At 34.4% G+C, this 12,580-nt stretch overlaps 1 protein-coding gene across 4 annotated transcripts; it reads left to right on the top strand.

Moving 5' to 3' along the window:
• Positions 1–1,603: 1,603 nt before the first annotated feature.
• Positions 1,604–11,764, top strand: LOC145316152 (homeobox protein extradenticle-like). 4 transcript variants are annotated; one of them, XM_080156476.1, is made up of 8 exons: positions 1,604–2,131; positions 2,824–2,957; positions 3,385–3,553; positions 3,928–4,199; positions 4,385–4,470; positions 5,018–5,132; positions 8,430–8,643; positions 8,953–11,764. In XM_080156476.1, the coding sequence occupies exons 1-7, from the start codon at positions 2,068–2,070 to the stop codon at positions 8,619–8,621; spliced, it is 1,032 nt and encodes a 343-aa protein (XP_080012602.1). In that variant the 5' UTR covers positions 1,604–2,067; the 3' UTR covers positions 8,622–8,643; positions 8,953–11,764. The 4 variants fall into 4 exon arrangements, with proteins under 4 accessions (XP_080012602.1, XP_080012601.1, XP_080012600.1 ...); XM_080156475.1 differs by having other exon boundaries at positions 3,385–3,556; XM_080156474.1 differs by having other exon boundaries at positions 2,824–2,963.
• The last annotated feature ends 816 nt before the right edge of the window (positions 11,765–12,580 follow it).

Here is a 12,580-nt window from a genome sequence, read left to right as displayed (position 1 = left end):
CCGGCCGGATAGTTTCAATATCCGGTAACCGGCCGGAGATTGAAAATGGCCGGATATCCGGCCCAACCCTAATGTTAATAGTTTTTAAAAGAATGTACTCATCCCTCATCATTGGATTTTTCCTTATTTTGAGCATTATCAACAGTTTTGGCTTCATCAGCGACCTTTCCAACAACATTTTCCCCAGCGATATCCTCGCTTTCTTTTGATTTGGAAGAAGAAGTAACTTCACAATTAGAGGAAGCATCATCACTTTTTTCACAGGGTTCACTGGTTTTAATCTTTTTACTAGCACTCTCTTCAATTTCATCGACACAGGATGCATTTCTTTTTTCTGCTGCTGGCTTAGCACTGTCATCTTCATTATTGTGTGTCTCGCTAATCACCGTGTCAGTCTCCATTGTGGATTTCCCTTCACTTGTTTCAAGATTTTCAGTTATTGTATCCGTTGCAACGGGTGCTGGTAGTTCTTCATTGCCTGTGATATTTGCAGCAAGAGCGGGTTCCGCAACCTTTTCAATCACTGCTTGCTTTTCAGCACTAGGTTCAATAGAGGCAGTCAAACTTTCTATAGAAAAATGATTGATAACTCCATTTGTAGTCGGCTTTTCTATAACTGGTACTTCTGCATTAGAATTGCTGTTGTCTGCCTGCGAAGTTTCTGCATTAGCACTTTCGATAAGAGGTGCTTCTTTTTGTTCTGATGGATTATCATGGGGTATAAGGTTGGAATTTATTTGCTCAACATTTTCTGCCGTGGTTTCTGTTGTTATTTCATTAGTTGCAACTGTAGCATCATTCTCTACAGGAGGTGTAACACTAATATCTGTCTCTTCAGACATGGTGCGGATCTAAAGGACTATTTTCTCCTTATATCCACAATTCTGAAAAACGAAATTTAATGAAAACAAAATTAACTATGTTATTTGAAAGGCCGGGTTTCAGGCAATACTGAAAAGTTAAAACAATTTTAATGTACTTGACTAGAAATCAATATTGTATTCTTAAATATTTTTTACATTAAGGTATAATTGACATTAATTCAAATAAGAAAACACTTTTAATTATATATAAATAAACAGGTATTTAACTTCAAAACTTATATTGAGTAAAAAGATGTATCGATAAAATCAATGTAAAAAGGAAATCTTACTATCAATATCAATGCTTACATTTTAACAATTAGGTTTAATTATACCTATCTTTAAAATAAATAGTTTTTGAACTTATTTATAATTTTTAATAGGAAAATTAGAGCTATCAATAAAAATTAGCTAAATCGATTCTAAAACCATCTTTATAAGTAGAAAGATATTGCAAACCAACAAACACAGACATGGACGAACGCACAGGATGGATATTTCACAAACAAACAAACAGACAGACAATTTTCCCCTATTACATTTCAAGGGTGTACAAGATATTTTTTATTTGATTTTTTAAAAATTTATTTCAATGTTAAGTGCTTATAAATGAGTAAGGAAAACACTGCATTTTTGTTAATAATATATATTTTTTAAATATGATGTAAGGCAACATTTTGTTTGCTTTACATATTCAATAATTAAACATTACGAATTTAAAGTTGTTTACTTTGTGAATTTCAACGCATGCGCTGTACGAATATTTATTTATTTCAGACTTTGCCTTCTCTTTTTTCGATATATTGCTTTGCAACCCATTCTATACTTACCCCCCAAAATAGAATTTCCCTATTTTAGAATTATTTCCCCTTTTCAGCCTTTTATGCAATGGTCTCTTTTTCCTCTCCCCAATATACTTTGCCCTACTTCCCTGGGTCACCCCTTTCACCCAAGTATTTTGCCCATCTACCCCCACACTTCTACAAATGATACTTGTCTGTCTGTCTGTCTGCTTGTGAGTTAAATTATCCATCCACCACGGTCTCCGCTGATTTTAGCAACTTCTCAGTAAAAAAAACTGATAAAAAACCCAAACAAAAACGTATAGAACCGTGAAAATGGTGTAATACATAGATAAAAATCTACCAAAAAAGCACAATTTTATTAAAACTAGATAAAAAAGTATTGCTTTGTGTTTGATAAAATGGAAGATCAATCCCGTCTCATGCATTATCCACATCAAGGCTATGGAGGTTTGGGTCTTGGAGGTAAACAAATTTATCAGAAATTCTTGAAAAATACTTAAGTACCTAACGAATTTATCATTAGATTATGATTTTTATAAATGAAGCTTTTTACGTTAGGTAATTTATAAAATAATAGAATTGAATAATACTTTGACATTGTCTTTCATAGTACCTAGTGTGTGTTTTACCGGGTTGATATTTAGTTTCTTCATTTTATACATTTTTTATCCAATGTTAGAAGAAAATCATATATTAAAACGACCTTGGTTTAATCACCTTACTAATTTTTGACAAAATTTCAAAGAAAGATTCGTTTCAAATCATTTTTCAAGACGTAAGTGTACCTAGTATCTTCAATTTTTCGGTTTAGTTATTCACTCGTTTCATAATGATATATGCAGCAGATACTTTGAATAATATTTCGTTTCCTCTCATACCTAATTGGAATGTTTTATACAACCGGCCAAATAAACATTTTTCAATGCAAATTAAAATATTTAGCAACATGTTTTATAAGGTTCAGCAATTTCCTATAACTCAAATCTCTTAATTTCTTACTTTTTTAGGAAGTTTTTGTCGCCATACCTAGTTTAAAATTCACACACATATTCAAATCAAATTATGTAGCTTAGCTGAATTGGTGCGCGTCCTTTTTATGAATATACAGCTGAATTGCCGTGAGATGAACGCTAAAAAGTTTTGTATTGATTTAGATGTTCATGGTGACCAGCAGTCTCCTGGACCTGGAAGCCACGATGACCATGGCCAGGACTCGCTACGAGGACATGCTGACATCAACACAATCCTGGACCAAATCATGAACATCACTGATCAGTCTTTAGATGAGGCACAGGTCTTTTTCATTAATACAGGACGACTTTTTTTATTTGGTTAAGCATTTTTATTGTTTGCGAACTAACAATTTTTGGGTGATATTTAGTTCTAGTTGTTGTTAACTTATTTTTTTCCATGTGCACTAAATACTGACTTTTTTACTAATAAATATTACAAAGGGGATTACTTAAACAATTATGGACTGTGTATATTGTTTGATTCTATTAGAATTTAAATGTATGTTAAAGACATAGGTAAAAAATAAATATTCTTTGTCGTAGACTTGTACGTTAATATCATTTGAAAAAAAACCAGAAGAATTGGTTACACTGCATAAAGTTGCTAAACTTTTTTGGTTTTAATCGTGAATTGCCCCCTTTCATAAATAAAGTTACTTAAAAACCTTAAACCCAATCCTTAAATTTTTCCCTCTATTTCAGGCACGCAAGCATACATTAAACTGTCACAGAATGAAGCCAGCCTTGTTCTCTGTGTTGTGTGAGATCAAGGAGAAGACAGTGTTGAGCCTGAGGAATGTGACAGACGAGGACCCGCCAGACCCCCAGCTCATGAGGCTGGATAACATGCTCATAGCTGAAGGGGTGGCAGGTAGTGAGTCTTTAAAACCTTTTTATTCTGTTGTGCAACTTGCTTGTTATTTACATTTTAATAACATATGTATTTCTTTTTTATTTTATTTGTAAGCTTATCAGTCGTATTTGTCTGGAATGCCCAGATTTCAAAATATTGCTTTCTAAGGAAAAGGCAGGTATTCTACTATTGCCTTTGATTGAATGACTTTCATAAGATCTTTCCTCTTTTAGGAACGGAAAATAAATACCTAGCTTATTTTGACATTACCCAAAACATTGAATCTTAAATTGATAGGTAAAAAAGTTTTTTATACCCAGGTACCTAGTCCTTTTTTATCATCAAAATAAATTTTTTTTAAATGTCAAAACTAACCCCTAAATGTATTTTAGGACATGACAAAGCTGGTGGTTCAAGCTCTTCAGTGGCAGGCTCCTCTCCAACCTCCAGTGAGGCAACCATCGAACATTCAGACTACAGAGCCAAGCTCGGACAAATCAGAACAATCTACAACCAGGAGCTGGAGAAGTACGACCAGGCTTGTAATGAGTTCACAACCCATGTTATGAACTTGTTAAGAGAACAGTCACGGACAAGACCGATAACCCCAAAGGAAATTGAAAGAATGGTCCAGATTATTCACAAAAAGTTTAGCTCCATACAGGTAAGATTTAAATATTTTATAGCTAAAAGATTGGGTGCTATCTAGTTATGTAAATTGGCAATTAATTGATAAATTTTCTAATTATATACTTGTATTTACCAAAGGTCCAACGTACCTTTCATGTGATTAAAGACCTCTAAACTGTTGGTTTCCTGAAAATATGCACTTCTTGTATTATTCTTTAGGTACAATTAAAACAAAGCACATGCGAGGCTGTTATGATTCTGAGATCCAGGTTCTTGGATGCTAGGAGGAAAAGACGAAACTTTAGGTACCTTAATATTTTATTAGCCAATGAAATTTCGATTACAAAAACTTCAAGTTGAGAACCCGGCAAGACATTGTACCAGAGTTTCGGATCCGCATTTATTTGAGTCCAAGGATCCGGATCCGGATCCGGATCCTTGGACTCAAAAAAATGCGGAAAAAATGGAAAAATCTACCTAAATTTATATAAAATCTCAGACATTCTCTTGATGAGAGCCAATCTTTAAGGTTTAGGTTCAGACTTCGAAGTACCTATTATTTCGAATTAAAGAATAAATATTTTTTGAAAAATTTGGTCATTTTATTTTTATTGTCAAGGATCCGGATCCGCATACAATCAATGCGGATCCGAAACACTGCATTGTACAAAATGAATTTCTTTTTAATGGATGAGTTTTTCGCTCAAGTAATTTTTACCTTAATTACAAAATACATCAAGGGCAGTACCAATACTTGAACTCGGCCTAGACATTAAATGGACTGAAAGAAAGACACCCAACATAAATGTATGACGATCAAAGAAAACTTTGAATACTAACCTTTTATTTCAGCAAACAAGCTTCTGAGATTCTGAATGAATATTTTTATTCCCATCTTGCCAATCCGTATCCGAGTGAGGAGGCTAAAGAGGAGCTCGCCAGGAAGTGTGGAATCACAGTTTCACAGGTTTACACGTTTTCTTTATCACTTTACGCTAAGTTAGAACGTAGTAAGATCGGTTGTAGACAAATACTTTAATTATAATATGGAGACCTTTCAATATACATTAGATTCTATCACTACCGCAAATCTTTAAAATTTTGTAGTTGTTCTTAATAATACCTACGATTTTATAAACATCTGTTTTAAGAATACCTATGGTTTGATCATAACACAGTACAAAATGAACTTTTTTGTAGTTATTTCCTGAAGCCTTTTAAATTAAAGATTCTTTGAGAGATTTGAAGTAACAAACAAAGTACGCATATCTTTCGTATAAAAAGAATATATAAGGGGGGGGGGGTTTAATGCAACCATCTCGTAATCAGTGATTAAATTGTACTTAGAATTCGAATTTCGATCTGAAATTTTGCATGAGTAATCCTTGGTAGGTCTATTTTCCCTAAATCGAACAAAAAGTTGGAAAAGTAGCGGCTGGCAGCACAGCCGTTTAGCCGTTTTTTGACTATTTTCAGGGCAAATTCATCATTAATTACGTAGGAATCAACTTTTAAAAACTTATTTTTGGTTTTATTCATGGTAAATGATAGCAATAACCATTTTTTAAATTTCTAGTACCAGCTGCTAAACGGCTAGAACCGGCTGAAAACGGCTGGGAGCTGCAAAGAGTATGAAGGGTAGATATGGCTTGTGACGTGTCTAGGGGTAGGTTTTTATGGCTGCTGAGCTCAAAAATACTTCCAAAAATAATGACAGCCCATCCATATGGCAGCTGGGTAACAGCTGCAGCTCAGCTGGGAGCGGACAAGAGTAGAATGAGTACATAGGGCTTGTGACGTGTCTAGGGGTAGGTTTTTATGGGTGCTGAGCTCAAAAATACTACCAAAAATAGTGGCGGCTCATCCATATGGCAGCTGGGTAACAGCTGCAGCTCAGCTGGGAGTGGCCAAGAGTAGAATGAGTACAAAGGGCTTGTGACATGTCTAGGGTTAGGTTATTATGGGTGCTGAGCTCAAAAATGCTACCTAAAATAGTGGCAGCCCATCCATATGGCAGCTGGGTAACAGCTGTAGCTCAGCTGGGAGTAGCCAAGAGTAGAATGAGAAGATAGGGCTTGTGATGTGTCTAGGGGTAGGTTTTTATGAATGCTGAGCTCAAAATTACTACCAAAAATAGTGGTGGTCCATCCATATGGTTGCTGGGTAACAGGGGTAGGTCTGAGCTCAAAAATACTACCAAAAATAGTGGCGGCCCATCCATATTGCAGCTTGGTAACAGCTGCAGCTCAGCTGGGAGCAGCCAAGAGTAAAATGAGTACATAGGGCTTGTGACGTGTGAAGAATATCACAAAATTTATTATTTCAGTAGAATTAAACTTCTCCCAATTAACATTATAACTTCATTTCATGGACATATTACTAGTAACAGTTTCTTAATTTCTAGATTTCATTGAAAACTACCAATAACGTCTGAAAACAGTTATCAACAGCCAAAAGTATATGTTGTAGATATAGCATGTAACATTTCTAGGGGTAGGGGTTTTTAACTTTTTATGGGGGTGTTGAGCTCAAAAACACTACCAATAATAGTTGGGGCCAATCCATATGGCCGCTGGGTAACAGCTACAGCTGAGCAGCAGCCTTTACCTTGATGCCATATGGATGGGCCTTTCTATTTTTGGGGAGTATTAATAAGCTTGGCACCTATAAAAATTTACCCCACACATCACAAGCTTTGTCTTAAACTTTTACCTTTTTCTGTTGGTAACTGTTCTCAGCCAATTTCAGCTGTTTAACAACTAAATCAATACTGAAATATTCAATATTTGGTTATCCTTCAATAGTCCTAAAAGTGCCTATAGCTTAAACAACAGCTTACTGCACAGCTGCAGCTGTTACCCAGCAACCATATGGATGGGCATCCACTATTTTTGGTGGTTTTTTTGAGCTTAGCACCTATTCAAACCTACCCCTTGACACGTCACAAGCCCTATGTACCCATTTTACCCTTGGCTGCTTCCAGAAGAGCTGCAGCTATTACAAAGCTGCAATATGGATGGGCCGCCACTATTTTTGGTAGTATTTTTGAGCTCAGACCTACCCCTGTTACCCAGCAACCATATGGATGGACCACCACTATTTTTAGTAGTAAATTTGAGCTCAGCATTCATAAAAACCTACCCCTAGACACATCACAAGCCCTATCTTCTCATTCTACCCTTGGCCACTCCCAGCTGAGCTGCAGCTGTTACCCGGCTGCCATATGGATGGGCCGCCTCTATTTTTGGTAGTTTTTTTTGAGCTTAGCACCCATAAAAACCTACCCCTAGACACATCACAATCCCTATCTACTCATTCTACTCTTGGCCGCTCCCAGCTGAGCTGCAGCTGTTACCCAGCTGCCTTATGAAAGGCCATTACTAATTTTGGTAGCATTTTTGAGCTCAGCACCCATAAAAACCTACCCCTAGACACGTCACAAGCCCAATCTACTCATTCTACTCTTGGCCGCTCCCAGCTGAGCTGCAGCTGTTACCCAGCTGCCATATGGATGGGCGGCCACTATTTTTGGTAGTATTTTTGAGCTTAGAACCCATAAAAACCTACCCCTAGACTCGTCACAAGCTCAATCTACTCATTCTACTCTTGGCCGCTCCCAGCTGAGCTGCAGCTGTTACCCAGCTGCCATATGGATGGGCCGCCACTATTTTTGGTAGTATTTTTGAGCTCAGCACCCATAAAAACCTAACCCTAGACACGTCACAAGCCCTATCTACTCATTCTACTCTTGGCCGCTCCCAGCTGAGCTGCAGCTGTTACCCAGCTGCCATATGGATGGGCGGCCACTATTTTTGGTAGTATTTTTGAGCTCAGCAGCCATAAAAACCTACCCCTAGATACGTCACAAGCCATATCTATCCTTCATACTCTTGGCAGCTCCCAGCCGTTTTCAGCCGATTCTAGCCGTTTAGCAGCTGGTACTAAAAATTTAAAAAATGGTTATAGCTATCATTTACCATGAATTAAACCCAAAATATGTTTTTAAAAGTTGATTCCTACGTAATTAATGATGAATTTGCCCTGAAAATAGGCAAAAAACGGCTTAACGGCTGAGCTGCCAGCCGTTACTTTTCCAACTTTTTGTTCGATTTAGGGAAAATAGACCTACCAAGGATTACTCATGAAAAATTTCAGATCGAAATTCGAATTCTAAGTGCCATTTAATCACTGATTACGAGATGGTTGCATTAAAAACCCCCCCCCTTAGTTTGATGATTTTTTATTTTTTTTATTTTATAAATAGGTGAACAACTGGTTCGGCAACAAACGAATTAGATACAAGAAAAACATTACCAAGGCCCAGGAGGAGGCGAATATGTACGCGGCCAGAGCTGCCGCAGCTTCTGGCGGCGATTCGCCCATCTTATCGCCGGCCAGCGAGTGGGGCGGCGGGGCAATCAACTTTCCTGGCTCCCCTGGATTCCCAGGATATTGAATGTAAAATAAATATTTATTAGGTAAAGGTATCCTTTCTTATTATCTCGAAATAATTTTTTTAAAGAAAACAATTCGAAATTGGTGGTTCAAACAAATAAACTATCTTTCACCTTATTTGAATCAGGATTTGTCCTATTTGTATCATTGTCAATACAGTATCAGAAATTCAGCTATATATAAGACAACGTACATCCTGAATCAGTGTTTATTTTTAACTCAACTGTTAATGGACTATTATTTCTAAGCTACTTATAGTCAAAGTCAGATTGTCCTTGTTTAAGTTATTTTTTTCTAAAATTAAACTTTACCAATCTTATTTTTATTTTTAGGTTCATCCTGATAAGAAACGAAAAAGAAAGACAATATTGCAAGTTTAACCAAATAAAGCTTTCGAAGGTTGCCAAATTCATAGAATTTTGTGCAATCTTCTAAAAAAATTGTTGGCAACTATGATGTACAATATTGATAAAAGTTATATGTATGCATAACAAGTTGATGCAGTGAGAATCGCTAAGTTGATGCTTTTAAAAATATGAAAAATCAAAATTTGCATGAGGGAAGTATTTATGGACGAGAGGTGTAGATTTTCACACATCAACGAAGTCATTCCATTTTTTTTTTGTTTCAAACAACTCTAAACTTTACTCTAATTCTTTTTAAAGTATTCGAAGTACAAAATTGACTACCTAGTTAAATAAACAGTATTTTCTAAAACTAGTTGACAAAACTAAGATTTTTTTTTACTGTCTTGGTAATGTCACATTTTCTTATAGTGCGTCATTGAGCAGATTTTTAATAACTTAAGTTATACTTTCGGTTCATGGATACTTCCCTTAGTAACTCTTGACCCCCTGGTTGAGGTGTAATATACATTATCATTGACACATTATCTAGTCCTCGTACAACCAGAGTCGTTAAATCTATCTGAGGAAACGTAGAGCTGAACTGTAGGAGATATCTATTCGGCCTGCAAGCTGGATAGGTATTAGATATTAACAATGTTTTTTTTTTATAAATGTAATAATATCTTTGTTGGTGTTATTACGACCAAAATGTTTTAACAATGCAAGATAAAATGTGATTAATACTAACTTTTCATACATTTTTTTTGCTTCAACTACAAGATAGCTCTGAATTGGAAGGGATATTGAATCTGAAGAAAAGTATTTTGCTTAAGAGTTAAATGTCTGGCCCTTATCAAAATTAGACATTTGCCCTATAAACCTTTAAAACTGGCACTTTCTTAACTTTATGAGAAAGCACAAATTTTATTAGAAAATTTTTCGGCAAATTGAGGGGGCATTGAAAAATAAAGCAGTTAATTGTCGGGTAGACACATCTACAGATTTTAATTTTGAATACAATTTTTCGACTATTAGAATAGACAAATGCAGAATAAGATGTATTTTCTGCATGTCGTAGTACAAAATCATTCTTTGATTTACAGCTCACTAGTAGAAAAAAGTTAACTTTATTTAAACAGTTACCTACTCTTTATTAGCAAAAAAATTGAGTTCTTCAGATGAAATAATTCTTAGCTGAAAAGGTTTAAATTTTTATTTTTCATAAAATATTGTCATTCACTTTCTAATATTCATAATTAAAACATCTAATACTTTTAATTTAGTATATTACTATAAAAATCTTTTAATCTGTAACGTATAAGTTGTTAAAATGTATACCTAACTAGTATTCAAAATTAGGGTCATAGGACAAAGGCAGGGGTCCCAAACGTCGGAGTGGAAACTCAACCTTACTTAACCTATTTTAAAATATCTTACATGTTTTTAAATGCCTAACCCCTGCGGGGGGCTTATTTAAAATTCATATCTTAACCTAATCTAACCAGTATAGAAAAACGTATTTAAATTAATATTTTAACACTCCTGCGTTTGTCCACCACGACGTTTAGGACTCCGACGTTTGTCCTGGAACCAAAATTAGATCAATTATGTTCATTAGTACCTACCTATTTATGGCCCATTTTTATAATAACATAATTTTTCATAATTTCATTTTTAACTAAGGTAAAATAAGATTGCATAATTAAAAACTATGATTTACATGTCAGAAATAAGTTCCTAATATAACCATAGCATAATTAACGTACCTACAAAGAAAAGGCATTCTAATTTTTATAGTTTGATTTTGATAAGAAATGTTTTATTTATAAAGAAACCTAATCAAATTGATCCTGGTGTTTTATTATAAATTTTCATTCTCTAAAGATATGGCTGGTCTTCTAATTTAATCTTATCTAGTCCAAGATAAAGAAAGAAAAGAAATATTTTTTATGTTTTTTTTTATATTTTTAAAAAGTATTAATTATAAGCATAAATGGATAAAGAAATTCTGCCGCTTTAAAATGATTCAGGTGGAATATTTCGGCCATCTGATTAGCTGTTTGGTTATGAGAACCTTCAGTTCAATTTTGTTATTATTTTGATTGAATAAGATGCTTTCTTTATAGTATTAGACTTTAATATACCTATATTTTTTTTTAAATCTTCATAATATTGATGCAATATTTTTAATGAGATTCTTAATAAATCAGCTAATGGATTGTCGGTGTAAAAGTTCTGAATTTACGTTATTTGTACTCCCGCAAACTAATACCATCTGGTAAATTTGTACTCTTGTGTACAAATAAAACAAATTTTTATAGTTTACACCAACAATCCTACAAGATATTGATGTGGCAACTCTATGTGCAAATGCAGTTAAATAATATTAATCTTAGTATAATACAATGTAAATTTTGCTTTTATATGTTTGTATGTACAGTACGTATTGTACAGTTTGTACAATGTACGGCTTTCTGTAATTAAATACCAGTGACGCTAAATTAGTATTTATAATGTAAGATTTTAAATATTTAAAAGCTAAGAATTATATTTTAGTTTAAACTATACGAAGAAAACTTTACACAAAATTTATTAATATTAAAAACTTTCTTATAATATAATAGCTCAGTGTAAAATCAATTTTTAAAGATAAATTTCAATATAAAAGTAATATTATAATAGATTGATTGGTATTTGTGTGATAGTAATGTTTTGTAATTCCATTCATTTAGAACATGAATAGTTTTTTTTTTCTCATCAGAATTGTGTTTTCTTTTAAAATATACTCGAATCACTGAAATAGCTTTTTTACATAAATATTATAAATTCTTGTATGCATGTATGTAGCCCTGATTCTCTAACGTTAGGATTCAGATGCACAAGGAGATTGGAAGTGATTCATATATTCTTTGGTAAATCTGAGCTTCAAGCACAGCTCAGTGTATTCTATGTTACATTGAAGCAGAACCGCAATTATCGTGGAAGCTACTCGATTTTTTCATCATCCTGTCCTAGAGTTTTGGCAGGTGTTCCATATTAAGTCAACCAAATAAATGGCACTCTAATGTGAATGAGGTGCATGGACGAGGGAAAAGCATGATTATAGTTGCTTAATAGGTAGGTAGAATCATCCTACAAATTTCCCTCCTTGCGTGATCAAAATCTGACGAATTGAAACAGCATTTGTAACGAATTTGCGAAGCATCCTTTATGTTCGAACTCTGTTTTTTCCTTACAGAGTGTAGTGCGCTAAATACTTCACGATGGGACCAGCAATGGACTAATAGGCACCTTTAGCGATTTCGCACGGCCCAATTGCCCAAAAGTGTTTTTAGCACTCTTTTGGGCAAATGTCATAAAAAGCATATTCTTACTGGCAGAAAAACACTTGATATGTCAATTTATATAGTAAGAAAGTTCTGACACATTTGCGTAAACCTGGAGCAGGGTGTCGGAGCGATATAATTTTGAGGCGGCTCCGGCTCCTACCTGAAAATTAATATATCATTTTTTGTTTATTATTGAACTTGATAAAATAAAATAAATATAAAATATTTTGCTTTTATTTGATTAAAGCTATATAAAAGTAGAAGGATGTGTGTCTATTTGTTAA

Source organism: Acartia tonsa, chromosome 4, assembly GCF_053477335.1.
Source record: "Acartia tonsa isolate MP-2025a chromosome 4, ASM5347733v1, whole genome shotgun sequence".
Lineage (NCBI taxonomy): Eukaryota > Metazoa > Arthropoda > Copepoda > Calanoida > Acartiidae > Acartia > Acartia tonsa.
This window is presented reverse-complemented; position numbering and strand designations above follow the sequence as displayed.

Bases quoted from the DNA above. Each gene is read 5' to 3' on its own strand.
- LOC145316152 (XM_080156473.1), top strand. From the start codon at position 2,068: ATGGAAGATCAATCCCGTCTCATGCATTATCCACATCAAGGCTATGGA. The intron at 2,964-3,384 runs GTCTTTTTCATT...CCTCTATTTCAG, and splicing joins AGTCTTTAGATGAGGCACAG to GCACGCAAGCATACATTAAA. The intron at 4,471-5,017 runs GTACCTTAATAT...CTTTTATTTCAG, and splicing joins AGGAAAAGACGAAACTTTAG to CAAACAAGCTTCTGAGATTC.